Raw genomic sequence first — 27,167 nt, 5'->3', positions numbered from 1 at the left:
TTAGTTTTCCCCCCTAAATCTGCTCTCATATCTTTAAATATTCATCCCTGCTGCAGTGTGATGGTGAAAGTTGTGCTAGCACTTGACCTAGAGAAGCTCAAGCCAGAGAAGTTGAAAGTTATATTTTGCATTTATATTTACATTGTCACAGCAACAGATTACTTTTCCCCAGACTCCTCTTCCCGTGTTTATTTTTGGAGGAGAATCTCAGCCTGTGACATTATGGCCTTTGAAAGTTTTTGGCAGTATTGCTGCCTGCCTAGAAGGGTTTGGTGTTGTTTTGGGTTTTTGTGTTGCTGCCTTCAGCTAACCACCAGTGTCAGAGGTCAGAACCTCTGTTTTATTCAGCTGTCTGAAAGCAAGGTTGTAACCCAGTGTTATAGACCAATTTTCCCATTTTATTCTAGAAAATGTCACCTCAAGTAAAATGGAAAGTTGCAGTGACAGTGTGTCTGGAGGTTTGTTGCTTTATTCTTGTTGGTTCTTATTTATCTTCTTGTTGCCATCACAGCATCTCTGTATGGGTTGCTTGCTATATGTTTGCAGCATTGCTTCTGGTTTTGAAGGGCTCCACCTGGTGCATTGTGCCCTTTCTGAGGCTGGACAACAACCTTCCTCAGCCTGATGAATCTTCCTCACAAATTCCCAGAATTTATCATTTTAGTTGACATTAGCTGTCACAACACTTGGGGCAATTTCAGTGATTTTTAGGTCTGTGAATGAAACTGAGTGCACTCATGGACTTATTTGCCTGTTGTTTTATTTTTTCAGAGGGCATCTGCATCCAGTTCTTTGAGCTGTTCAAATTTTTAATATTTGTGCTGTCACCATTATTTTCTTCTTCTCCTGTTACACTTGCTATTTTTTCATGCAGATTTCTTTAACACTCATACCAATTTCTGATAGCTTTGTTTTGCTAACCCGCTGCTTGGCTTCTGTGACAGTTCTCTTTCAACTGGCGTGAATGCTGCCCTGCTAACTTGACAAATGAGTCTCCAAGGGTATTCTTTCTCTTAATTCTATCAAATCAGATCCCAGATCTCTTCACCAGCCCTTCCTGGAAAGCCATCCTCTAACTCAAGAGCACCTGAGGTCCTTTGGTCAGCTCCAGTGCAAACACTGATCCTTGTTAATTATGCTGCAGGTCATCCAGCAGTGTAGGGTACTGCTGGCAGGGTGGGGTAATTAACAGGGGTCAGTCTTTGCTTAATTAGTGCTGTCCTGTAACCTCTTCCATGTATGTCCGTGCTGTGGTGGTCTTAGGCAGGGAGCAGCTCCTGGTGGGCCATCAGGGGTCCTGGATGCCATGCTGTGGATTTGCCTCCCGGCTCACACGAGTGCTGTGCGTTAGCCATTCCCCAGCCTGGGATCCCTCCTGCACCTCACTCCCAGGGCATCAGGGCTGGCACATCACCCTCCAGAACCCACGCCTGGTTTCAGGCAGGACCCATGGGGGTGCAGCTGCAGGAAGAAAGGAACCAGCACTGATCCTGCTGGCTCTCCCCTCCAGCTCTGTCCTCCAGGGATCGCTGACAACTCAGAGGACACGCCACCTCGCTTTGCAGCATCTCCTGACGTTCTCTGCCCCAGCCTCCTGGTGTGGTTCAAGCTGGCTGTTTGACACCCCAGCCTTCCTGTGCGGGGGTGCTGGGGCTGGCCACGCTGGGTGCGAGCAGGGTGTGCCGCAGCCGCGGCAGCTCTGCGTCAGGAGGGTTTTGTTGCCAGGTTGCCAGGCAGCACTTCAGTATTTACCTCCACATCTGACACACATCCCTGTGCTGCTTCACGCCTGCTCCAGTCCCTCTGTGGGGCTGGGGCAGAAACATCTGGGCACAGCTGGCAGCCGAGCAGGGTCCTGGGGATGGGAACACCAGAGCAGCGTGTGGTAAGAGGATGATCCTGGAGCCAGGCTGGTAGTGACAAGGTGGTACCACACCAGCCAGAGGGCTTGGAGCTCAGCAGCCTCTTGGCGTTGTCAGCCTGGCTGCAGAGCCCTCTGGCTGAAGGGCTGGCAGAACAAGTACCCTACTTCTTCCCTGGAGTGGCTCTTTTTAGGGGGAGAGTGGAAAATTGTGGGCCTTTATTATTGTGGGACTTGAGCAGGAAGTGGGGGAAGTGAAGCCAGGCACTCGGGCACCTGTCCCACTTTTCTCCTCTGGCTCCTCAGGGCTTTGTTCCCCTGAATGTCTCCAGGGAGGATGGCTTGGTGTCCTCCACAGCCCCTGTTCAGCAGCCATGCATTGAGCTGTTTACTATTTCCAGAACTGCTCCTCTTCCTCCATGAGTACCTCCATTCTTCACATCTTTGCTTTTGCTGGTCCCTGCCCTCCAGCTGGGCAGGGCAGGAAGAAGCAGCTGGGGTTTTGGGAAGTTTTCACTCATCCCTACAGGTTGTGACGGTGCTGCTGTGCTGCGTCATGGGAAAAAAGAATTTTTCAGTGCATTTTAAGACAGAGACTTGGTAGGAGTTTTCTGAGGGCTGGAGGGTAGAATGGCTCAGATAAATGTTTTCATTATTAAACAGACAGGGACTATGGTGACTAATACAAAGGTGTAGAATAGATGCCTACTCATTAGTCATGCAGAAGGAATTCAGATTAATTTCTTGCTGGCGAAGGAAAATGAGAGGAAAAACAGTTAAAGAGCAAATTAAGAAAAAATACCTGATGGTAGTAGTGGAAATAGGTTAAAAGGTTATGAAAAACTTTATTTCTCTGCCCTGGTGTAGGAGACTCTTTACATTCCTGTGTGTGTCTCCACCCATGCAAAAGCTCCCATCTATTAAGTAGTCATTCTGTAGGTATATATGGAAGCAGGTATTATTTGTTTACTTTTCTGCAGTATGACAACTGCAGATTCTCTATAATATATATTTGGAACAATCAAACCTCTCAATGAGGTGTGTGAGACACCAACTAAGCTGGTAGGGAGACCATGCTGTTGTCATCATTGTGTTAATTTTAAATTCTGTACAGCTTTTCTCTTAGTGCTGAGAAATCCTTGTGCTGCAGGAGGTTAGGGAAATTAAAAATTTTTCCATGTGGATGTAAGAAGCCACCCTAGGGTCTAGAGCAGTAATATAGCTTCTGTTCATTCAAACTGTGTGTGTGTTTTCATACTTCAAGTAGCATGGTAAACAGAGACAATATAAAAAATGGAAGAGAAAAAGTAAAAAAAAAAAAATATGCTGTAAATTTAAATATAACCTATGAATGTGTTACTGTGACAGAGAGAGCAAATCACAGAATCACAGAATGCAGCTTTGAGTGTATGTAAAAATACAAAATACACCTTTAAGCAGAGAAGCATGAAGCAGGAATAAAGGAGTAGTATTACTTCTTTATAAAGTATTGATGAGACAGCTGGAATGTTCTGAGCTTTGAAGTTTGATACAGCCACAACAGCAACACACCATGGTGTTTCTGGATTGACGTCCTTGAAGGCAGGAGAACAGACCATGTCCTTTGTGGAGTTCCAAAAAGGTTGGATGATACACAGGAACACTGCAGGGGACATGTGCTGCTCACATATTAACTATTTATTTTTGTCTCAACATATCTGAGTTTGATACTTTAGAAATAAATATCTTCTGTAACAAACCAGTAAATCCAAAGGCACAATTTTTGTTTAAAAAACAAGCATGGGTGAATCCTGCAAAGTAAGCATATATGCTTCAGTGTGAGAGTAGGATTTGAGTTTGTCTTGGTACTCGATGGAAAATTTGCTGTCAGTGCATGTCAGAGGAGAAAAAATAATGTTTAAAGAAGGTCTGTGGGCATCATAAAACTGTCGAAGTTCTACATGTATGTATTGTAGAAATACAGGCCAGACAAAAGATCTCAAGTAATAACTCTAATTTTCAGAAATAATTTATTCTTAATTTTCATCTAGATAACAAGTGATTTCAGATTCTTTATGCTTGTTTAATACAGGTATTTATTACAAAAGTAAACTTGTTTTTCGTTTTTTTTTCTTAGAAGCAATCTCCTGCGGATGCATCGAAACCACAAATTATGAAGCCATCTGAAACTAGGGTAAGAATTTCACAAAGAAATCATGCTTGCATGGCACATGTATTAAGCCATGGATTTTTGTTTTTAACACTTCGATACCGAGTAACTTCTCCTATATTTCTTATCTGTAGCTCAGTTTCCTCTGAAAAAAAAATCTAAAAAAGTGCTACTCAAATAAACCAGAGGTTTTTACAACAGCAATAAAAAGAAAATTATTGGCAATGTTAAATTTTAGCTCTGTCAGTTTTGTGACATGTGTATAGCTCCCTCCAGTGTAACTGCAGGGTTATTTACCTTGCTGATGGTTTTTCACATACTTAACAAATCCAGGATGAACTTTCAGCTTTCTCTGTAAGTACAGTTGCATCTTCTTGTTAATCTCCTGTGTTTCTCTGTCTGACAGCTCCCCTGCCTTTGCCCTTCACACCTGTTCTGTCTTGTTTTATGACTGGGGCTTAGTGTCAGGGCTGTGTCATCAGTCCTGTCCTTTGCTTGTTAGGAGAGAGTCATCATCCTCACGTTGCCTAACAGGAGTTACCTGTGTTGTTTAAATAAATGATTAATGGTTCTCCCCTCACCTCTTTCATTTTCCACAGCCATAACAGCAAAACCAACAACAGCTGGATGCCAGAGCAGGCCAGCAGGAACTTGTGTGGTGGTAAAGGCTCAGGCTGCCTGCACCTTGTGTAAATGCCAGAAAAGGGGTGTGGGGAGGGTGAGGGTGGGAGAGGTCCCTGCAGATGCTCTGGTGCAGGCAGAGCCAGCTCTGCAGGTAAACGGCACTGCTGGAGGCCCTGCCAGGCACCTTCTGGGCACCTACAGCACACTGGCACAGTCAGAGCTGAGGTCTGGTTACCTTCACAGTGATAATTTTTTTTTCCATTTATCAAATGGGAAGTTTATTTGTGATAACCTTTTCCTCTTGTCTCTGTCTGTTCTGGCCTGCATCCCCATCTCTGCATTTGAACTTAGCCATTACATTCCACTCAGCCTTTTAAAACCCTTTTCCTCCATGCACACATACATCTAAGAGCTGAATGGCAATTAAACAAATTTTTCCATTTGTGCACCATCATCATTACTCACAAATGAAGGCATCTGCCAGCATCTGGTTTCTCCTCCCTGTTGTGTTTGTTGGCAAACTCATTTGTGTCATGTTCATTAGTGCTGTGGTTCTCCATATGGTCTAACCCAGACAGCAATGGTCTTTCCCTACTTGAAATTTAAAGCAACTCTCAGAAGAATGTGGTAAATGAGCCAGAAATAGAGTAGCAGAGGCATGCTTCAGCACTGTAAGACTGGTAAACACAAATCCCTTTGAAACAGTGGCTTGCATTTGCATGCGTAACATAATGTTTTCTTTTAATGTCTGCTGCATTATTAATATCTTTCTCTTGCTGGATTAAACAAGTCATTTGCATTTTTGACAGTAGACTTCTTTGAAAACTAGTAAGGTTGCTGAGTCGCTTCAATTTCTAGTCCTAAATTTCTTGCAAATTAACCCAATTGCCTGCTATAACCACATCTCATTTTTCCTTCCTGAAGTCTCTCTAGTGTGCCACAGCTCTTAAACATGCTCTGGACCCCTCCTTAACCTTCTAATGAGCCCTTTGCCTCTAATGAGCCCTCAGAGTTGTGCCCTCTCTGAGAAAGCCCTGAGTTCACTGTGGCAGAGGAAGGAATGTGAAATTTCTTGTTCTGTGGGCAAAGCCTGGGGTTAGGTGGACAGTTTGGAGGACCAGAGTGTAGAGCCAGCACTCTGGATTTGGCAGGGTTGGAGCAAACAGGGTGCTGCTACCTCCACTGTCACAAACACGTCCCCTCCAGCCGCCTTCCTTTTGCACATGTTCGTGCAACTGCACTGTGAACCACAGAACCAGTGAAAAAGTGTAATTTTTCATTTCCAGACCATTTCAGTCAGTTTGAAATGCATCCTAATGGATCCTGACAAAGTGCAGGTGGAAGTAGGCAGTTGAAGGGGAAGTGGAGAATCCTTTTCCCCACAGAAATTCAATGCACACCATCAGCTTATGCCATGTCTTCAGTCTGTGGCTGCTCACAGTTGACTCTGTTTAGAGGATGGCTGAACAATTTCTCTGAAGTGATAGTCTCATATGAAAATTATTGGTTTGGTTACCTGTTTTTTTTTATTTTTTTAAAAGTTAGATTTGAACCTTGTAATTGCTAAAAGTGTACCTAAATATACGTGTCTCTGTGTGTGAGCAGGTGTTTATAATAATGTGTTTTATTGTGGCTTCAGCTTTTGTGTGCAAGTCTTGAATCAAATCCTTGCCCATATGGGTCCATTTATTCTTCAGCATCACCAAACATAAACTTATAGTAAGGGTAATTCTGCATATTTTAAACATCACAAAAGGATCGTGAATGATGCATACCTCACACAGAAGGTTCATAAAGTATTCAGTAAAATAATACTTACAGTATAAAAAAGAAGACTTACAGTTGTTCATAACTGGTTTGGCAAGTTGAGAATTTGTATTCAATGTTCTGTACAGGTGTTGTTTGGGTGTGGGCAGAAGTGCAAGTAAATATATTTTATGGTTCTGAAAATATAAGGTGTGTTTAGTTTTCTTCTGAAAGGAAGATAAGAAAAACCTGTACTCTGACAGCAGGGTACTTAGAATCCTGAGCAAGCAGTAGTCCCAGAACAAGAAGAGTCAACCTGTATTTTTTTTACTTTATCTTTGCACTTCTGTTACATGTTTTACATCTTGCTGCTGAAGGACAGCTCATGTCTGATTGACTCTTTGCTATAGATGCTACAGAAACACACCCAACCTTAATTTATCTTAAAAACTAGGAAAATTTTGGATTATCCTTTCATTACAGGATTATTTTGTGTGCAAACACGCATGTGTGCTTTTGAGTTAGCAGTAGTCCTGTAATAAGGACACACAAGTGGGAGCATATAAAGCATGACTGACCCTGAGAGTTGCTGTGCTGTAATCAGGTTTTAGGCATCAAGACAAAATACAAAGCAGGGAATCTGGGGAAAAGGTGAGAATCTATGACCTTACGTTTAATATTTATTTTTAATATCTTTTTCTCACTTTGAGAATTTTTGCTTCTCCGTTTCCATCAGTATTTCCCCATTTGTGTGTGGAGGTGTCTCCCTCAAAGCTTCAAGACCTTTGCCAGGATTATGCCCAGGCATCTGCATTTAATGCTTGCTCAGGATTTCCCAGCTGAGTGTCTGCAGCTCAGTGTGGGGGTGTGAATACTTGCATAACAAAATGTAAACAAACATAGAAAATTTGTCTGTGTGGTCAGCCAGAAAACGGAAGCTGGGTAATTCTAAATGGTAATGAATGTTTGGCAGATGAAAGGCTCTTTCTGTGTTGCTCATAGTGCAGCTGAAGTCGCAAGAAAAAACAGGAAGAAAATATGTGGTGAGGAGGCTGAGTTTCTCTCTTCTTAACAGACATAACAATTCTATAATGTTTCAGTTTTAGTTGTTACTGTTGTAATTTATTGCTTACTGTACTTTGAATGAATCACAGGAATTGATTTTGTGGCATGGCTGCAGAAGGTTTTCAGGTGTAAACCCTGGAAGTAAACCCATGTTATATTATCCTAGCCAGGTTGTCCAGCTCTGTTGTAAAATAAGAGCATTAGGAGGTTACAGAGGAAAGAAAAAATACAAAAATTCTGCTGTTTAGTATAAGGATATTAACTGAACATATCCTACCCTGTGTATGTGCTGTTGAATCTAAGTAATTAATGTTTTTTCCATCAGGACTACATGTATTTTTATAATTACTTACTTTGCAATTATAATTACTTCATTGATAAATTAGTGAAAAATAATTCTGTAATATTTGAGGCTATTTCAGAAAATGCTACTGGCAATTTGGGTTTGGTATCAAACTGGTTACTGTGTTTTAACATCTTTCCCTGTCAATCCCCCACGTGAGGAGTGAGTGTGTCTGTGTGTGGATGTTTGCACATATTTGAGTGCTCTTAAATCACTGGCAGCTCGTATTAGGATGTTGTGAGCTGCAAGGTCAGTGTGTAGTAGTTAGCATGTGCACTGACAAGTGTGAACCTGTCTGATACTCTCCTTTACATAATCTGATCCTCTGCAAATAATCATGCATATTAATCTCTACATAAATGTTGTCAGTCCACACTGACAACTAAAGCAGGAACTGACAAAAACACCCAGTCAGACAAGGTAAATACCTACCTTTCACCTTTGCAGAGTTGCTGCACTTTGGTCTTTTACTAACTTTGAAAACAAAGAGGCTGAACTCCCTTGGCTGTTTCTGTGTCCCATGAAACTGGTGTGTGACCAATGATATATTTGTGCATAAACTTCAGTACAGTCCAAGAAGTGTCCTCTTAACCATCTTTAGATCTCTCTTGTGCTTGCTTGTTTGGTATAGCATGGATCATGTTCTGTAGCACTGAGTGGTGGAAGTGGTAAATCATCTCAATATTTTATTTTATGACAGCCAACAGACTCTCAAAATAAACAGCTGTCTGAAGAGAAACAAAAGGAACCCAGTGATGTAAGTTGTATAATTTCTACCTCTCTCTCTCTCTCTCTCTCTCTCTCTCTCTCTCTCTCTCTCTCTCTCTCTCTCTCTCTCTCTCTCCATTTATATATATATTTTGAATTTTTTAATGCGGGTTTCTTTTGGTATTTTGCTTAAGTCTTTCACTTAAAAAAATAGTTTGAAAAAACAAAAAGCCAGCCCTCTGTATCTACTGATAATAGTTTATCTCCACACAGGGAAAAAACCAAACCACACCCACTGTGACAACAGCTTCCAAACCAAATAACACAGGAAAAGTAACTACAACTCAGACTGATCAGCCTCCACCAGCAACCCCCACAGAGACAGCAAAGGTACCGTAGAAACACAACCAGTTTTTATTATTTCAGCCAATTTTTTATTATTTTATTGAGGGGGTGTTAGGAATCCACATCCATATGGATTGTTTAGCTGAGTACTGTCAAGTGACACTTTTAGGCCCCCAAAAATCACAGTGTATTTAAGCTTTTGGCCAAGCAAATAACAGTAAGAACATCCTAGTTTTAGGCTTGTTTCTATGTGTTTGGGGCTCTTCTGTTTTTCTCTCAGTTTTTTTTTTAAGTTCCTCGTAGCTCCACAGCTGTCACAGGTTCTTTGTCAGGCTCTTCCCTTGCCCGCTCACGGCAGTGCTGGCTCCAAATATAGCAGGTCAGCCCTGAACACAAGGCTCTGCAAAAAACTAAAATGAGGAAGGCTGGGGAAAAGGTCTGGGGAGGGGTAATTTCCACAGGATAATTGGAGAAAAAAATGTGAAGGAAAAGCATGTGGTGGCATCAGGATGTGGGTGTTTTGGTCTACTGGTGTGCACGTGTCTGGTGACAAGGCCAGGGTAACATGAAGGGCTCCTGCAGCTCCCCTGCTACACCCATATTTTTGGCAGTAAATGGCAGTGTCAGTAATGCAGAAGTCTGCATTTTGTGTGGTGGTGTTGCCCCTCCACCTCCCTACCTGCAGCAGTTTTCACCCCACCTGCTTGAGCACCTTTTGCTGCTGGAGTTTATTGGTTCATTGAGAGCTACCAGAAGTAAATTACAGCTTTCCAAAGACACTTGGGACTTCAAAGTCTTTCCTGCCCTGCAGATTTCTTTCACTGTCAGAATAAAAGAAGGAGGTAGAGTGCTTAAAATAGAAAGCTTTCTCTCCCACAGCAGAATCTCACTTTTATGATGGTAGCTCACTCTGCCCAAGCATCTGGATGCTGTGCATCTGCACCAGCCAGTTGCTGAGTCCAAAACATTGTGCACAGACGCAGCATTGGATGTTTTACTTTGTTCTGCCTCTCTTTTAACATAGTTATAAACTATCTCTTATTTTTTCTCTCCAGCAAAAGTCCAAGGATGTGTCCGCAGTGACTGCTGCAGCTGCTGGAACAGGCACAGCTGGTGCAAGTGTGGTTGTTGCTGCTGACAAATCAAGTACTGAGGTTAGTAAACACAGCCCCAGACAAAGGGTTCCCTTGTAATAATCTCTCAGAGGGCACTTCTCTCTCTGAAATACTTTGGTTTTAGGAAAAAAAAAGGGTAACTGCTGTAGTACTTATACATCTTCAATGTATGTATGATGGTGGAGGGCCATCTGCAGGAAGAGGTGAAAAACAACTGGTGTGTTATTTGTGTTTTGTTAAGTAGGACTTCTTTAGAAACTAGCTTAAAATTATACAAGCTTAAAAATCAGTTACTCCCTATCTTCAGTTATATTTGAATATATATATGTGTATCCACTGCTACACAAATACAAAATACCTTATTAATGACGCTGGAGAATGCAGTTTAGAGCCATTCTCACTGAAAAATTTGGCAAATCATATCCTGCTGAAAGAAAGCTTTTAGATTGGTTTCTAGGAGTATTCTACAGATTCACCAGATGGTTCAGATTTTTTTTTTCCCCTGTGTCCTTGGTAACTTCTATAATAGTTTGGTTATTTTTTTAGCCTGGTATGGATGAGTCAGCACTTGATAGCCTAATAGATACCCTTGGTGGACCTGAGGAAGATGTGCCTACTACTCCTGTTTACACTGGCCCAGAAATTACGGTATTTTACACTTTACATTCTTATTTCTTAAAAGATTAATCCCTAAATTACATCTGTAGTTGCTCTTTACTGTGTTGATCCAGGACTTGTACCTGTGATCTATGAAGAGTTGAAACAGAGTGTGCAAAGTTACATTTTAATGTTGGTTTTGTTAGTACAGAAATGACACAGTTTTGGGAATTTGTTGAAGAATGCATAACTTTCTGAGACTGAATCGGAGAATGATGTAAAAAGGATTAGATTATAAGCTTAGCGGCTCAGTAAAACATGACAAAAATTTTTGAATACATAAATATTTAAAAAGCAGTCTAGGTTCAGCACATCCTATGGTCTGAGACAGTGAAATGGCTTAAATTAGGAATCTGGGAATGTTCTGCTGGATGATGAACAGTGTTGAAGCAAGTGAGAAGGCATATGCATGACAGTAGGTACTGAAAGACCCTGTAGAATGTCCTAGTCAATATTTGCATTTTCTTTTTGATGGTATCACTGTAGGCAGCTTTATAAGAAATTTATTTCAGTAAAGAACAGTACATTAATTGTGCTTTTTTTCACAGGAAGATATATATTCAAGATACTTGGAAGAATTGGGCAAACGGGAAGGTAGTCTCCCTCCAGAGTATGTTAAACTGTTGAAGGTGAGTGAGTTAAAAATCAATACATTCGTCATGTGTGTCTTCTGAAATACTGGATATTTCTGCTTCTCATGTACTACAAAATTAATTCTCACTTTAGAGCAAAGGAGATGGCAAAGATGTGGTCCCACCGAAACCAAATGAGCAAGATGAAGTAAGAACTTTTTTTAATATACTGGAAGGGGAAAGTAACCCGGGTGGAAAAAAAAACAGTTATCAATGAATTCCTAGGAAAATATAAATGCTGCTTGTTCTCCAAAAGTCCCACACAATTTGGAGGGGCATGTGGGCTGCCAAGTACTATAATGATAAAACTAAATAGAGCTTGGCACAGAGGTTTTTAATAAAGGTGCAGGAATTTTCATGATGCTGAAGCTGAAATGAGTCAAATAAATGCTTACAAAAATATTGGTCATACAAATAACAAAGAGGAGAAATACTGTGCAAGCAGAAGTCTCTCTGTGCTGCCTTCAGCAAAGACTACTTGTATTTCTACACTTAGCCAGAGATTTCTGTCAGTTAGCATAATTTTGCTGGTTGGAAAGTTTGACATACTAAAAATAAAAGCTTATCTGAGACATGAATCAACCAGTGGGGGCAAGCACCTTTATTTTTTTGTTGTGTCAGGAACTTGTGCCAGTGAGGTCACTGTGTGAGTAATTGTGGGACACACTCAGGCTGTAAACTGAGCTTGAGCCGTGTTGATATTTGAAGTTTCTCATGGTCATAACTTGGTTTGCAATTCCTTGCTCAGAAGCCAATGACAGATGATGAGCTTGCAGAGGCCCTGTCATCTGACTTCACCTGCAGTGCTGCTTCTGCTCAGGAGAAGAAAACAAGTGTGACAGAGGTATTGACACTTTCCTTGCCATTGCATGCATTTATTGTGTGGAAAAGAATGATGCTGTTACAATATTTCATTTTAAAGTAGATAAAATTTCCTGCTTCTTTTCTATATTTGCAAATTTGCTTGTAATTTCATCTCACTCGCAGAAATTAAATAAAGAAGGAGAAATAGTGCAGGCACAAGCAAGTTCAGTTAAGACTTCAGCTCGTCCTAAGGAGAAGAAAACAAAATCAAAAGAGGTACACATAATCTTTCTTTCACTGGTTACCTTCTAATTAAAATTTACAGGCATATACTGCTGTTATGTGTTTTTGTTCTCATAAAGATGCTCATCATTCTCATTTTAAATTGTAAATCCTCTTTATTTTAGAAAATATAGGCATAACAAGAAATGCCACTGCCCAGATTCCATTGTGCCTTAAAGATCTTACTTTAGTATATCAGAAGATTTTCATTCTGGATTCTGAGGAATAACTGTGGTTCTTCTCACTAGAGGAAGTAGAGTAGAAATATTTGTAGGAAAATGTTCTTAGCTCTGTGATCTGTGTTTAAAACTTGGATATGATGTAACTTTCTCATGTTTTATGAACTTTCTGTTTTTTTCTTCTAAAGAGAGCAAATGTGTTTTTCAGTTTGCCAAGTCAAAGCATATGAGAATTGTGTTAGATGACATTGTGGCACTGTGGTTTTGGGGTTTTTTTACTTCCTTTTTTCTTCATTCTGTCCTTAAGAAAAGCCTCATGTCTGACTAAAGCTGTGCTAATTCTGTCATGTAATTTGGTGTTAAGTAAATTGGGTAAAGCCAAACCAAAATGACCAATTTGTTGTTGGCTGTTTTCTTCATATACAGTATAAAAACACTTGAGGTAAAAACCTGTGCCTGTTTAAAGAAATTACAAAGTGCTTTGCACATTTTCTTAAAATACAGGAAATTAAAGATGATGCAATGGATGCTCTTCTTGATACTCTTGGAGGACCTGAACCTGAACCTGAAGAAGATCCTACACCTATTGCAGAGGTGTCAGAGGTAACACCTCACTCCTTTTTTACCCTGGCTTCCAGACTCTGGCTGTGGAACCTCTGAGTTCTTTTTATTAGACACTGGACAAATGTGTAAAATAACAAGCAAGTTACTTTGATACCAAAGGCCTAAGGAATGTGTGAGTCTTCAATGATTAAGAAAATGAAAAACATTCAGAATCCCAGGTGGATACAGGTAGAGTAGAACATAGTAAGGTGGTCTGGAAAATTATGAGCATGTAATTTGTTCGCTTATACAAGCAAACATACATATAAACATACATACATTCATGGGTAGATACAGCTCTGTTCTGTGTTTGTTTTCCCCAGCACTCTATACAATATATAGCAAGCTTTCATTTTGTGGGTGCTCCTTTTTCCATCAAACTCCATTATCTTTCTAGTTTGAGTCTTGCCTTTCACTGTCTTTTGAGAGTTGTGTTTTTCCCCAACAGACAGAATTTAAACAGTTACCCTGTGTTTGCATGTTAAGCTTTAACTTTTTGGTTTAGTTTTGCAAACACTGTCTATTGCAATATATAGAGCCGTTTTTTTCCTGTCTTAACTTGTAGCTCAGAGCAAGCAAACAATGGGGAAATAGTAAAAAAATCTTCTGTTATTGAGATCAATTTTGACTAAAAAAGAATTTCTTGTGTTGCAGATTTAGCCAGTCTGGGCCTTCAGATAACTTAGCAGATGCATTTCTTCAGTAAGGAGGCCTAGAGAATTAAAAACTTTGTTTTGGTGCCAGTGATGGAAAAAGACACAGAATTATGGATTCTATAATCAGAGTGCTGAAGTGCAAGAAAGCCTGATGATTTTGTACACACAAAAATTTCTAAAAGTGCCTGCCACAGAGTTCTGCATACTCTCTAGGGTTTTTTAGGATTTAAAATAATTTAGCTGTATTCACATATGTTATTGAATCTTAAAGCATTATAATATTACGACAGACATTTGACAGGAATAAATTGAGGGATTTTAGTATCTTGCTTCTTAGAATAATTTAATTGTTTCTTTTCAAGGCAAAAGCCAAAGAGAAAAAGGAGCAAAAGGCTGGAGAACGTGATGATACAATACCTCCAGAGTACAGGTTAATGCCAGAGTTGGTAAGTTTTTCATATCTCTATTGCTTTGTAGGCAGGGCACGTGCCTGATTCTTTAATTACAGAGAGAGAAAGAACATGGGGTAAACAAACTAAACTAGTATTTAATAAATGGTTTTCTCCTTGGTGATTCCTGTACCTCTTATTTCCTCCTCTTCCTTTGTATCACTGTTTTTTCCAAGCACTGTAGGTAAAGATCTCATCTCACCCATGAGATGGGTGAGTCATCTCAAATGGAAAAGTCACCCCTTCTTTCTCCAAGAGTGATGTTTCATGTTTCTGACATTACATTTCAGCCTTGTAAAATCCATCCCTTGCAGGAGTGCTCTTTGGCATCACTTTGTAATGTAACCTTGAAACACTGATGTAAAATGGTGGGAAAATTGCACTTTTTTTTTTTTTTTTTTTTTTTTTTAATTGTCACCCAAAGTGATGGAGATTTATTCAAAGTTAACCAAAACAACACCAGAACACTTTCTGGTCTCTTGTAATGTGCTGACATCCCATTTGCCTTTTTGATCTAAATATCTGGCCATGTAATTATTCCCATTTAGGGGAATTCCTGTCGCTGAGTAATTCTTGAGTAATTTATTTTGCCTTATTTCACTGGTGATTATGGAGTATGGCACTTCTTGTAACAACAGAAAATGTAAATAATACCTAATTTCCTTCTAGGATAAAGATGGAAAACCAATATTGCCGAAGCCTGAAGAAAAACCAAAGGTTAGAAAACTGACAATATTGTAGGAGTGTGGCTAGATACCCTGTTTTCTCCCTCTCTGTCATCACTTCTCTCTGTGCCACAATGTAAGTCTCTTGGTCTGCTTCTGTGTTTTACTTCCTTGCACAAAACCTGCTGGTCAGAAGCGTCAGGTGGAAGTTGGTTTTATTGAAATTCACTTCTCTGTGAATGAAGAGCTCATATAAGGAAAAGGTTTAGGAGTTCAAGACAGGAGAGAGCTACAAAAATTATTACTTACTCAAAAAAAGGCAATGTAGGGATTTAGTAAAAAGTATTCTAGAGGTCTGTTGGAGCTATTAAGGATAGAGAGAGGTGAAGCAGGAAAATCCTTTCTTTTATTGACAGTTTCCTCTTGCTAGTGATCAAATATAAAGGGATTTGACTGGGAATAAGGAAAAAAGCTGCTGTGGACATTTTACTCATCACAGAGAACAAACCTGGACTTTGCAAATAGTATCCATCATGGCCTAGAAAGTGTAAGAGAGGATTAAAATACTGAAAGAGATAGTTGTAAATACTAATTTTAAAGGCACAGGAAGAAAGCAAAGGAACTGTGCACTGAAGAAACTGAGGGCTCCACTTTGGAAACCCTGTGAGCTGAGGAGTGCTGCTGCCAGAATTTGGAAAAGCACAGGAAATCTCTGCTCTCCTGAAATGAGTGTGAAGTTCAGGACCAGTTTGAGTGCCTTGTGGGCAGAAATCTGAACTTCAGGGCTAAAGTGTGGATGGAGGGAGTGCAAAGTGCTGGAAAAAAAAGACTTCTGGTCTCTAAAAATTTCTATTTCAGGTCTCAGACATGTGTTTGTCGTGAGTGGTGGATGTTTGAGAGCTGCACAGAAGGGAACTCCTGCCAGGCCTGTCATGAGGACAAAAAGGGAACAGTTCTGCTCTGGGGGGAGCTAGGCCCATCACCCCTAATATTGAGATCAGTGAAACCAAAATCCACAAAATGGAAAAACTGTGTTAATAGCTGGGAACCATCAGCCACTTGCTCTTCTCCCATGATTTCTGGTGAAGGCAAAGTCCTTCCTTCAGGATTTCAGCTAGTGTTTGGGCCTCCACTCTTTAGCCTTAAGCAGTGGCATTACTCTTAGTGAATAAAATTTGCTACCTAAATGCCTTTCTTATTTAGTGTCTGAAGGAGGGTTTCAGGCATTATGAAAAGTGGAGCCTTATGTGTTGAGACACTTGATAAAGAATTAGGGAAAGGCAGTGAGGGAGGGATTTCTCTTTCAGAAATGTAATTCTATGCGTTATGAATCTGTCCCTTAGCTGTTAAGTTGCATGCAGCAGGTGAATGGCCGTCACTACTAGCAAAGTTTTAAACATTCAGCTTTGAACAGTAATTTGGAGGATCCCAGGAACTATCTATGTGTATAGATAGGGATACATGGATTGCAGAGGCCTAGTTTACATAGTGTCAGGAGATTGTAATATATCACAAACAGCAGGAAACTAAAACTACATTTTTGGTCACCAAAACGCACACAGTGAAAACCACTGAGTGTTAGTGGTCAGAGGACAGGCTAAGGGAACTTTCAGGGAGCTCTAGTTCTGCTAGTAAATATTAGCATTTTTTTCCTAATTAAGAGGTTGTATTTTTCCTTTTCAATAGCCCTGTCTTGAACATATCTGTACCTGGTTCTCTGTATTATGTTTTATATTATATGTACAGTTCTCTACCTTTTATGAACTTATGATAACACAGAAACTTATTCTGAAGCATGTTTTTCTTAACAGCAAAAATTAATTCTGTTTTGTTGCACATAATTGTGAAAGGTTATTTCAGTGTAAACTACAGATGGTTTCCTGCTTTATGAGTAGCTGAAATACAGTTCTTGAAAAAGTAAATTAAAAAGAGGCAGCGAGTCACCTGTGCCACATGTTTTTTGCTTTTTTTTTTCAGCCTTTGAGTGAGTCTGATCTTGTTGATGAATTTTCAAAGGACTTTGCCTGCCTTGCACAGCCTGCAGTACAACCCAAAGCACCAAAGCCCAGCAAAGTAAGTCGTGGTTCACTGGAGAAGCTGACACTTGACAATTTTGCTAAAACTTGGTAGTGCTAGTGTTCTTTCAAAAAAACCCATTTTCTTCTCTTCCTGTTTTACCATTCCCATTGTCTTTAGTGGAATACACAGTATTGGAACTCAGCTCTTCATTGAGCATCTTCTGCCTTTAAATTTAGATTTTTCTTTCTCATTTAGTACTGTATTTAGGAAAAAGTAAGCTATTTAACAGGCACATTTTATTGTTTTCTAAGCATATTCACTAAAATACAGTGTAAATTTTTCTGTTTCAGAAGCCATCAGGTTCTGTGTCTGCAAAAGCCACTGAGGATAAAGTGGTACTCCGTGCCACAGCTTGCACTGTGCAGTCTGGAGCTCCTGTGCCTTCAGTAAGTAGTGGAGCTTTTTCGGCTGGAGCTGAAGCAAAACTCAATGTTTCATTTATGGACTGATGGAGCATGTTGGCAGGATGCTCATTTCAGTATTGCATATTCTTCCTCCACAGTGGTAACCCACAAAGGCTGAGTGGTTCACAGAAGAAAAAAAACAAAAAGAAAAAAAAAAAAAATCTGAGTCAAGCACAGACTGAATGGTCAGTGACCTTCCTCAGAGAGGAAGCCAAACTGATAATTCTGTGGTGTTCTGTGCTCTTCCTGCCCTAAAGGAGATACTGTTTGTGAACCTAATGGGGACTGCAGGAAAAGACAAAACCAGGGTTCGTCAAACTAAAAATTGTTTTTTCCTTTATCAACACCCATGCAGGTTGGTCCTGTGTCAGATGAAGCACTGGAAGCCTTGTCCAGTAGCCTAGGAAAGAGGAAGGCTGATCCAGATGAGAAAAAGCCTGCTGTGGACAAAATTAAGGTAGAGAAAAGAAACAGACCTCAAAAAATAGACTGCTTATGTAATTACCTTCAGCATTACTCCATTTCCTCAGATCACAAGCAAAGTAGACATTATGTTTTCACTTTTTTTTACAAACAAAATGTACTGTTGAAACCAGTTCTGTTCTGCTTAGGAAGTACCAGCAGGATTTCAACACAATGAATGCACTTTCCTAATAATTCTGACTATTGCAGTGCAGTAGTTCCCTTAGTTTTCTGAAAACTGTGTTTTGGTGTGTCCTGCTGAACTGAAGCAGAATTAAGATGCACATCAGGGATAGCATACAGTATGGTACTTTTTCTGAAGGAACCAACTTTATGACAGGGGGTTTAAATTTGGAATTTTGCAAAAAACTTTTGGGCTTTATATATTTAAATAGGGAACCATAAGCAAGCCACTGAAATCCTATAGAAGAGAATGCTGTTCATAGGCAGTCTGAATGCCCCTGTGTGCCATCCTCATCCAGATGGAATTCGGCGGAGTCAGAAGCCAGCCCTTCTAGTGGCTGGAATTCTGCCAAGCAGGAGTTCTAAAGTTGGCTTTAGTCCCTTCTCTTAGTTGGCATTTTGCCAGCATAACTTGTATGGGGATAATAATTTTTGAAGTGGGCTGCTGATTTCTCTTTTCAGCATTCCTCTGCATGCAGCCCAGGCAGCTGTTGAGTCCATTTGCAAAAATATCAAGAATTAAGACTCAGAGGTACTTTTGATTTTGGTCCACCCTTTTCTATTCACTTAGCTCTGCCAGCTTCACTGAAATATACTTCTAATACACAGAGGAAAAAACAGGCAGGGGAATGAAGGCTTTCTCAAGAGAAAATGTTTTCTTTTAACTTTCCTGAGATTTGTAAGTGGTGGCTGATTGAATGAGAAAGACCAATTTGAATCAGAGGACTGAAGACTGGAAGCTTGCTCATGTGAATTTCCATGGGTAGTTGTTTTTCTTACTGTGATTCCTATTTTTCCTTCACAGGAGAAAACCAAAAATGAACAATACAAAAAACTGGGTGAAGAAGAAGAAACAATTCCTCCAGAGTACAGATTAACAGAAGCCAAAGTAATTTATTTAATATACTTAGTCTTACTTCCCTTTCATTCCTCAGAACATATAGGTGAAACTGAGACTCCCATTTAATTTTGAAGCACTGATGTTTTGGTTCAGCCATTTTTGTAATATATAGAAATTCTGGTTTGTAGTTCCCACAAATAGCTGTCATCTATCATTGGATGCTTGCATGGGCATAGATGTGGTTTAGATGCAGGTACCTGCAGATTAATAATTCTGAGATTAGTCCATGGGGGTCTTTCAGTAGATTCTGGTATTTTAGAAAAAAATAAATTGTGATTGGTTAAAGCTGTTAAGAAAACCCCAAGGACCTGGATGTTTTAAGTGGCATTTTGAGTAGCAGGAATAGATGCTACAGAAGCTGCTGGTTAGGTCCATGTCCCCTGTAACACTTTCTGTTGCTCAGAGAATGCTCCCAGAGTGCTTGAATTGCATGGCTGTTTCAGGGTTAATGCAAGGGATGTTTTTCTTTATAGGATAAAGATGGAAAACCACTCCTACCAAAACCAGAAGAAAAGTCACAGGTAAAAAAGTGATGATTTCAAATAACTGTTTCATTCATGACTTACTTACCAAATGTCAGCAGGTAACCCAGTGTTCAGTTTAAAAATGGGCTATGTTACTTGCTTACTTTTTAAGAGATAAAGAGACTTACACAGTTCTTCTTTTTCTTTCTGATTGCAGCCTATGAGTGAAAATGATCTTTTAGAGGGTTTGACAGAAGGATTTTCCTCTTCTCCATCACCACCTGCACCATTATCTACATCCGCTGTACTAAAGGTATGTTAGATTTTTGAAATCTATCTTTATTTACAGGTTGTTTGAATAATCATGACATTTTAAATGTTTTCTTTATATAAAGTTCCTGAAATGAAATGCAATAACTAAAAATTTAAAATACTTCTTGCAGTAAGTTAATAGAAGTACAGGACTTTAAAAAACAGACAAAGAAAAAAGTAGTTATGTGACCTATCTTTTTACTAGTTACTTGCATAAATACTGCTTTGTAGCTGAGGATTTAAAAAGTGTTTTTTGGGAACATTAGATGTCTTGGTGAAATATTTTGGAGTAATGTTAAACCTGTTTAAACTTCAGCTATGGTGAGGTTTAAACCAGTGGTTGAGATGGAAGAACAAACTTGAGATGAGGAGCAGCTGCACAGAGTGTGTGTGGGGGCGTGTTTCAATCTGAAATAAAAAAAGCTCCTCAGGAAAAGCAAATCCTAGAAATCAGCTCTGTGGGTGCTGTGTTTTGGATGTGTTTTTTGGTCTGATGGGTGTTTTTCTCAGGGTCCCCTGTGTGCCTTGTTCTTCCAGAAATCCAAGGATAGTGCCAAGCCTGCAAGTTCCTCGGATGTGATCTCTGCTGCTACGGTTTCCTCAGTGCACTCAGCAGCCCCTGCACCTTCTACTACTGTAAGAAACCTCTCCTGTAGGTTCTTACCCCAAAACAAGGGGCTGAGTAGTGAGAAGAGGCAGCAACATGATCCAGGCAGTGTGACCAGTGTGGACTCCTGCAGAATTTAATAATTTATTGCTAAAAATGGCAATTGCAGAGAAGGAAAATGTTCCCCTAGGGAAAAAAAATTGAGAAGAAAAGAATGAGTGGACACTCAATTTTCAACTGAGTTCCACAGGCAGTACCACCTTTGAATACCAGGGGAGCTTTCCTTCCTGGTGTTTATTGTAATGTTGCTCAAGCATTTTGATCCATGCTGAGGGATCTTGCCCTGTGCTGCCAGCCTGGCTTGGAAGGGGAATATAAAGCTCCTCCTGGCTGTGTTGGCTTTAAGGGCTCTTTTTCTATCCAGGTTCTGTATAAAATTGCAAAATCCATGGTAATTGCCAAACATTGATTGCCAAACAATAGCCAATTATTTCATAGATCTGTTCTCATTAAAGCAGCTTGGCTTATTTATAAAAAAAAAATAAAACTATTCAAGAAAATTCCATAAGCCCTTATTGAAATTGTGTTTTCTGCAGGTCAGAAATATTCTGTATTTTTCTCCAGCTATTGTGCTACACTGCAAGTATGACAGGAGTGCTCTTTGTTCACTCAAGTTCTACAGTTCATTAGCCAGTACTTACAGTAGATTGATGAATTACATCACATGCAGCAGATGTGCTTTCACAAATGTGTTTCTGCTTTGTTAGGGAGGAAAAGAGATGGATGAAGCCTTGGATCTCCTGTCTGATTCCCTGGGACAGAGGGAACCTGACCCTGATGAGAACAAACCGCTTGTGGATGAAGTGAAGGTAACAAAAGACATTCTGAAACTTGAGCTATTTGGGGAGAAGGAGGGCTGGGAGGGAATAAACCAAACCAACAAGAAAACCCCCTCCAAATCCCCCAGAACCTGCAATGGCTGCCATACGCTCACAGGAGTATATGGCATTGGGATTTCAGATGTTGTAAGAGTAAGGTTATTGGAGAAAAAAAAATCCATGTTCTTACTTACAGGTATATCAACCACTTTTCAGTCAGCCAGATTACTTATGTGTTCTGTGAAAAATGATTTGGTCAATGTACTTTAGCCACTTGAGGGCAAGTGTTGAAATGTAAAGGGAGATTTGAAATAATTTTAGTTCAGTGCCTTTCATTGCCATTATTCTCATCATTTTCCAGGTGTCTTCTTGGGCCTCAGTTTCTAGAATTTATTTTCTGGCCCTCTTTTTGTCAAGGTTTGACTTTTATAACCACAAGTTCACTTAATCAGGCATATTTTTAAACTTCCTTGTTTCTGCTGGTTTTGTCTTCATTTAGTCTTTCATAAAATCCTATAAAGGCCCTTCTGCTAACAAGAAAATAAATTTCTGCATAATAGTAGTAAATAAATTTTAATTTGAAATAGCTAAGGTAAAGTTCATTACTGGGGAAAAGCAAAATCACCATATGCTGCCTATCAATAAGTTTAGGCTGGAACCTTAACTGAAGGAAAAAGAAAAAAGAGATTTCAAAAATGTCTGCATTAAGAAAGACAAAAATGTTCTTCAGCAGTCTGCTTTGAAACCTCCTTGTGGTGTTCTGTGTGGCATCTACCTGGTATGCTGCCAAAAATGAGAGCAGCATAAGTTGAAAAATAAATGTAATTTTTAAAACTTTCAGGCATGAAACACAACTCAAAGTGAAATTAATATATAGGGGTTTTCTCAGTAGTTTTAAAATTTTAAAGTGAAAAAGGATATCTGTCCTGAATCTGATATGCCCTCTGACTTGTTGATTGCTAATAATTCTAACATGGGAAATAAAGATTTTTTAAAATTAAATACTTTCAGGAAAAGGCTAAATCTGAACACAGAGACAAGCTTGGAGAGAGAGATGAAACAATCCCACCTGACTATCGAAAACTTCTGGAGTCAAGTGAGCAGGTAAGGAAAAACTTCCATAGTTTTTATTTGCAGCAGTGGAAATTGAGTCTATCTGAGCCAGTCTGTCCTCTTTGGAATTACAAGTGGAATAAGTGAGTGTCTGTTCTGTATTTATATATTAGGGTAAAACATGGAAATATTCTTCAGTGAGAGTAGCTCTATCCTCGCATGCTTATAAATGAAAAAAACAAAGGGGAAAAAAAAGTTTTGTTCTTGTTTTGTTAACTTTTTTTTCTTTTTCAACTGGGTAGTCTGAACAAATAAATCACTTTGAACTACTAAAGAAATCTATTCAGAACAGTGCAGGTTAATTGGCAATCTGGGAACACCCAGTAGTGCCATATGTAAGTACTTGTATTTTTAAACTTATCTGTCTGGTTCAAAATGAATGAGGATCTGCTTTTTTTCTTTACAAGAGTAAACCAGCAAAGCCAACAGCAAAGGATGATGTGAAGCACAAAGGAAAGAAGGTAACCTTTATGATGGGGTTTATTGAGAGTTTTTTTATATTTGTGATATTTATTCTGTGGTGGTTTTTTTTTTTCATACTGTGGGCTCTGATTTTGTTTCAAAGTTGCATCTCTGTAGGATTAAGGGGTGATTAATTGCAAATACTCATAAATGAAGGTGGTAATAGGAACAGTAGTGGAATTTAAAACTTCTGTGAGGTGTAACTCTTCACAATAAATGCAGTTTTTATGTACAACCTGCATTATGATTGTTCAGGAAATCATGCATCTTGGGATCCTCAAATAGATGTCTCTGACATATGTGTGGAGTTCAGGTGTGTTTTTCTTTAAGAAAAGGAATAATCAAAGCAGACATAAGTTCCTGAACCACTAATTTGACTGTGGGAAGTTAGGTTGCACATTTTGTGACTTCAAAATTAAAATTATTGCAGAAACCTATGGATGACAGTGCAGCTATTGATGCCTTATCAGGTGACTTTGATACTTGTGCAAAGGCTCCTGCTACACCCCAGCACTCAAAGGTAGGACATTTTCTGCTAATAACTTGCAGAATAAAGAGTTTCTCAATCCTCACTTTCCAGTCACTCATTTTAGATTTATAGGAAGCCTGTCCAGATGCAGGGATTGTCTCACTTCTGCAGTGGAAGTTGGATGTATTTTGCTGTGTAGTCGATATTTGGAAGAAGGAAGGTTTGTGGTAATTAGAGCCTTGCAGACAGGCTTGGAGAAGTAAGTTGAGCAGAGAAATGTGGTAACAGTTTTTAAGTGTTCAAAAACTGCAGAGAGGCAAAGAAACCTCTGCTCACTGATAGGAGGCACTGTGTAGCAGTGGTTGTTGGCTGGAGCTGAGACACAGTTCAAGAGGGTTTTGTGGAGAAAAAAGCAGGGAGCAGCAAAGACTTTCAGGTATGCTAGGGGAAAACAGTAGAGTTGACAAGAAGAAGGGAGAAGGAATGGACTGGAAAGGTCCTGCAATTGAGAAAATGAGCAGCCACTTTGAAACTTGAGGTTCAAATCAGCTGTATTCCTGGAGGAAAGAGCTGTCTCCAAACAGCCAGCTCTTCTGGCCACTGCAGTGCCCACCAGGGGCTTCCCTCAGCACAAAACCCTCAGGCAGCTGAAGACAGGACAACTGGTATTTCAAGTGCTGCTTCATCTGCTCTTGAAATCCAGGGCTAAATCTGCTGTTGCAGCCATATTGCTTGGTGGTAAATACAAAATCTGCCCATCTGTACCAGGTTTTTTTCTGATGTAGTCTCCTGTCAGGATGGCCTGTGTTGCTGCCAGACCTATTCAAAATACTGTGTTTTGGCAGATACCAAAGCAGGAGCCACCAGTGCTCTATTCTCCTTGTAACTGTAATTTTTTTTTTTCTTTGGAGTGTAGGACAAAAGTGGAAAGGAATCTACGACCACTAAGCCAAGCTCAAAGGATAAAGGAAAGCCCAGAGACCCTAAAACGGTACAAACACTTTTATTATGGTATGGGCAGTCATACAAGAGGGGCAGCTGGATTCTGGACTTATATTCCAGGGTTGTTAATTTGGAGGGAGTTTTACATTAATATGTTGAATTTGATCCATTTTTGTAAATATGAACATAGGAAAAGGTCCCCTTTCTATTTCAAGAGAAACTGGAAAATAAACAGGGGCAAAAAAAAAAAAAATATGTATCTTTCAGAGTGTTGTTCTCTGAAGGGGGAGGGGTGCATGCTCCTCAGGTTCTTCCCAGATTTGTAGATCTAAGAGTTCTACTTTGCCTCCCTATAGCTGCCTCAGGCAGGATCCCCACCACTTCTCTCATTTCTTGACAGTTTTGAGTAACAGCATCCGAAAAGTGATTAAAAAGTGCTCCTACAACCACAGCCAGATTCCCAAGTTATTATCATAAATTAATTCTTTAAAATTAATGAAGACCTACATACTTTCATAAAAAAGTATGAATGAACATGGTGTGAAAAGGCAGGCAGCTGTTTCTGTATTCAGAAAAAGTGGGAAGAAGGGGAAGGTAAGAAGGGTTGCTTAGCTTTTTTTTTAATCCAGAATTAGAGAAAATTGATTCAGGTCAGGGTGAAGCTTGTTCCATCATGTTTTCCTCACAGAGGATATGTGCGAATCAGATGATTACATCTACTCTGGGAATTTTACATTTCACATGTCAGTGATGGGATTTCTGCTTGCTGTTATTATCAAATCACCACAGGTACTTTTTGTGAGACCACAGAACTGACTTGCAGTTCTCTGTGTAAAACTGAGGGGTGTCTTTATCTCCTCTTCAGGAGGATGTTCTGAGCTGTGGCCTGATCACTGCTGTGGGTAAAAGGGTGTTTAGGAACAGGGAATGATGAGGTCAGACATAACCCACTCTGCCTGAAAGCAAGCAGTTGATGGTGAAAAGGTGAAAATATTTGTACACAGCAGGAGTCACAAATACTCTTGCTAAACTATCTGTATTTCAGGTGCAGACTGTATTTATGTCTTAACTGTGATTCTGATGAGTGTTTTGTCACTGCCTGATTTCAGGTTTTAGCTTGGTTCAGTTTATCATTGTCTCATCCCCTCTTTAGGCAAAGGGACAGTCCTCCAGCAGCAAATCTGAGAAGCAGAAAACAAGCTAAACGTTAACCTTACCAGGTGAGATTTTTTTTTTTCTTCCCTGTTCCCTGGGCTACCACAAAGACAATTTCATGCTTGTGAATTAAAGACGAGTTTTGCTAGCAGTCCTTGAACCAAACAGGACATGGTTAAAACTGCTGCTAAATCAAAATGCTTGGGATGACTTTGCACTTCAGGGTTCCCAGGCAGGAAACCTTTATCCATTCAGCTTGTACAGAACTAGCTAAACTCCTTTAGGCTGGTGGAATTCCAAGCTTTCCAAGGTGTGAAGTGCTACTTCCCTAAGACATTTTCACAGAGTAATGAGGATCAAGCACATCTCAGCAGGGAGTTGTGATCTTCAGGATACTGACCTTGTATCATTACCTCTGCTCTGGACCCATGTGGAGGCTTAGTTCCCATAATTCTTCCCAGATTTATGTTGTGAGTTTTATTTCCAATTAATGGAAGATAAGCACTCTGATATTATTTTTTTGTCTTGTTTTCTCCCCCTGTCCCAGGATCCTGCTGCATCATGTAAAATGTCTTGTTCCTGTGGGTGGATTATTATTCTTGAAGAACAAAAGCTGATGCCAAAAGCTTATAGTTATTCTGGGTGGTTTTTGTACACTGATACTTGCTGGACATTTTCTCATCTTTTCTTTTTTCCCAGTAGTAATCTCAGGTTTGTTTCTTTCCCCCAGCAATTCACTTCATTAAGACTCACATAGTCTGACATTTTTGTAATTTCCTTCAGCATTCAGGGGGAAAGAATGCTTTCTATTTGCAGGAAATATATTGCATCAATGAAGAGCTATGCAAAAAAAAAAAAAAAAAAAAAGAAAAAAAAAAAAGAAAAATCTATATGCAGACTTTTGCACATAATCTTCACATAGTGCCTGTAAATCTCTGAAGAGTTCATATGTGCTAGCATTTTTTAATGTTGCAGTGGATGCATTAAGTATTCTGGAATATAGTGAGCTTTAGTTACCCTTAGCTGGGCTTTGCAGCCTTCTGCTCAGGCCAGTTCCTGGTGGGAAGCTGCAGGCCAGCTGAGGGGTGGCTAAAGAGTGAGAAAATGGGGATGAGCCGCTTCTTCCAGCACGTCTGGACATCAAGCTGGTATTTGGGATGCTGCCTTTAGCAGTAGTTACAACACACTAGGGCAGAACTTTTGTTTTAATTATTATTATTACCATTGTTTCCAATTTTATCTGTACTGTTATCTCATAATTTCAGGAGTCTCCTGGACTGGACAAATTAAAAATGTAACAGCTACCAACCGAAAGGGTGGGGAAGGAAAGGAGGGAAACAAGCCTCAGCAAGATCAAAGCTCAGGTCCAGGGCCGGGCTCCTTTTTACCTTATTTTGCACTGTTTCTAGTCCTCCTGTTCCTGGCACTCCAGCAGGGACCTCAGAGATGGGGCTGAAGGTGTTGCTGCAGGAGCAAAGCCCCGTTTCTCTGTTCCCTGCGAGGTCAGGCACGGCCAGGCGCCTCTCGCGGGTCGGCTGCCGCAGCCCTGGGCTGCTGCCACTGCCGTGGGTGTCAGGATGTCCTTCTGCACCTCCTGACACGCGTCCAGCTCTGCTGTGGGCTGGCAGAGGTGGCTGCTAGCAGCAAAGCCCAGGGTCTGCGGGCAGGGATGGCGCAGGGACTGAAGTTGGGGATACTTAGACTCGTGACTGTACTTGCAGTCTGCACCGTGCCACTCCAATAAAGTTTTTAAGGATGCACCGTGCCCTTCCTGGCTTTTCATTTAGCACTTCTGGTGTCAGGCAGAAGAAAGCCTAGAAATAAAGAAAAGAACCACAAACGTTGGCGTATTT

At 40.1% G+C, this 27,167-nt stretch overlaps 1 protein-coding gene across 10 annotated transcripts in view; it reads left to right on the top strand.

Annotated features, from left to right (window-relative positions):
* CAST (calpastatin) overlaps nt 1–27,074 on the top strand; it is a 49,532-nt gene extending 22,458 nt beyond the window's left edge. For 4 of the 10 annotated variants that reach the window (XM_031507329.3, XM_085567315.1, XM_085567311.1 and 1 more), the window contains 26 exons: nt 3,978–4,034; nt 8,489–8,545; nt 8,770–8,886; nt 9,897–9,995; nt 10,503–10,604; nt 11,162–11,242; nt 11,340–11,393; nt 11,994–12,089; nt 12,233–12,325; nt 13,015–13,113; nt 14,132–14,215; nt 14,888–14,935; nt 16,861–16,956; nt 17,253–17,348; nt 17,722–17,823; nt 18,817–18,900; nt 19,386–19,433; nt 19,594–19,689; nt 20,226–20,324; nt 21,063–21,164; nt 22,185–22,277; nt 22,694–22,747; nt 23,179–23,268; nt 24,129–24,208; nt 25,313–25,379; nt 25,862–25,939. In XM_031507329.3, coding sequence (XP_031363189.3) covers nt 3,978–4,034; nt 8,489–8,545; nt 8,770–8,886; nt 9,897–9,995; nt 10,503–10,604; nt 11,162–11,242; nt 11,340–11,393; nt 11,994–12,089; nt 12,233–12,325; nt 13,015–13,113; nt 14,132–14,215; nt 14,888–14,935; nt 16,861–16,956; nt 17,253–17,348; nt 17,722–17,823; nt 18,817–18,900; nt 19,386–19,433; nt 19,594–19,689; nt 20,226–20,324; nt 21,063–21,164; nt 22,185–22,277; nt 22,694–22,747; nt 23,179–23,268; nt 24,129–24,208; nt 25,313–25,370 — 2,085 coding nt within the window. In that variant the 3' untranslated portion in view covers nt 25,371–25,379; nt 25,862–25,939. Of the gene's footprint in view, nt 1–1,626; nt 1,886–3,977; nt 4,035–8,488; nt 8,546–8,769; nt 8,887–9,896; nt 9,996–10,502; nt 10,605–11,161; nt 11,243–11,339; nt 11,394–11,993; nt 12,090–12,232; nt 12,326–13,014; nt 13,114–14,131; nt 14,216–14,887; nt 14,936–16,860; nt 16,957–17,252; nt 17,349–17,721; nt 17,824–18,816; nt 18,901–19,385; nt 19,434–19,593; nt 19,690–20,225; nt 20,325–21,062; nt 21,165–22,184; nt 22,278–22,693; nt 22,748–23,178; nt 23,269–24,128; nt 24,209–25,312; nt 25,380–25,861 lie in introns of those variants that run through there. The other 6 variants (XM_085567314.1, XM_085567316.1, XM_085567312.1 and 3 more) reach the window with 4 other exon arrangements.
* The last annotated feature ends 93 nt before the right edge of the window (nt 27,075–27,167 follow it).

Source organism: Lonchura striata, chromosome Z (assembly GCF_050655825.1).
Source record: "Lonchura striata isolate lonStrDom1 chromosome Z, ASM5065582v1, whole genome shotgun sequence".
Taxonomy (NCBI): Eukaryota; Metazoa; Chordata; class Aves; order Passeriformes; family Estrildidae; genus Lonchura; species Lonchura striata.
The sequence above is the reverse complement of the archived record's forward strand: the minus strand, read 5'-3'. Positions and strand labels throughout refer to the sequence as shown.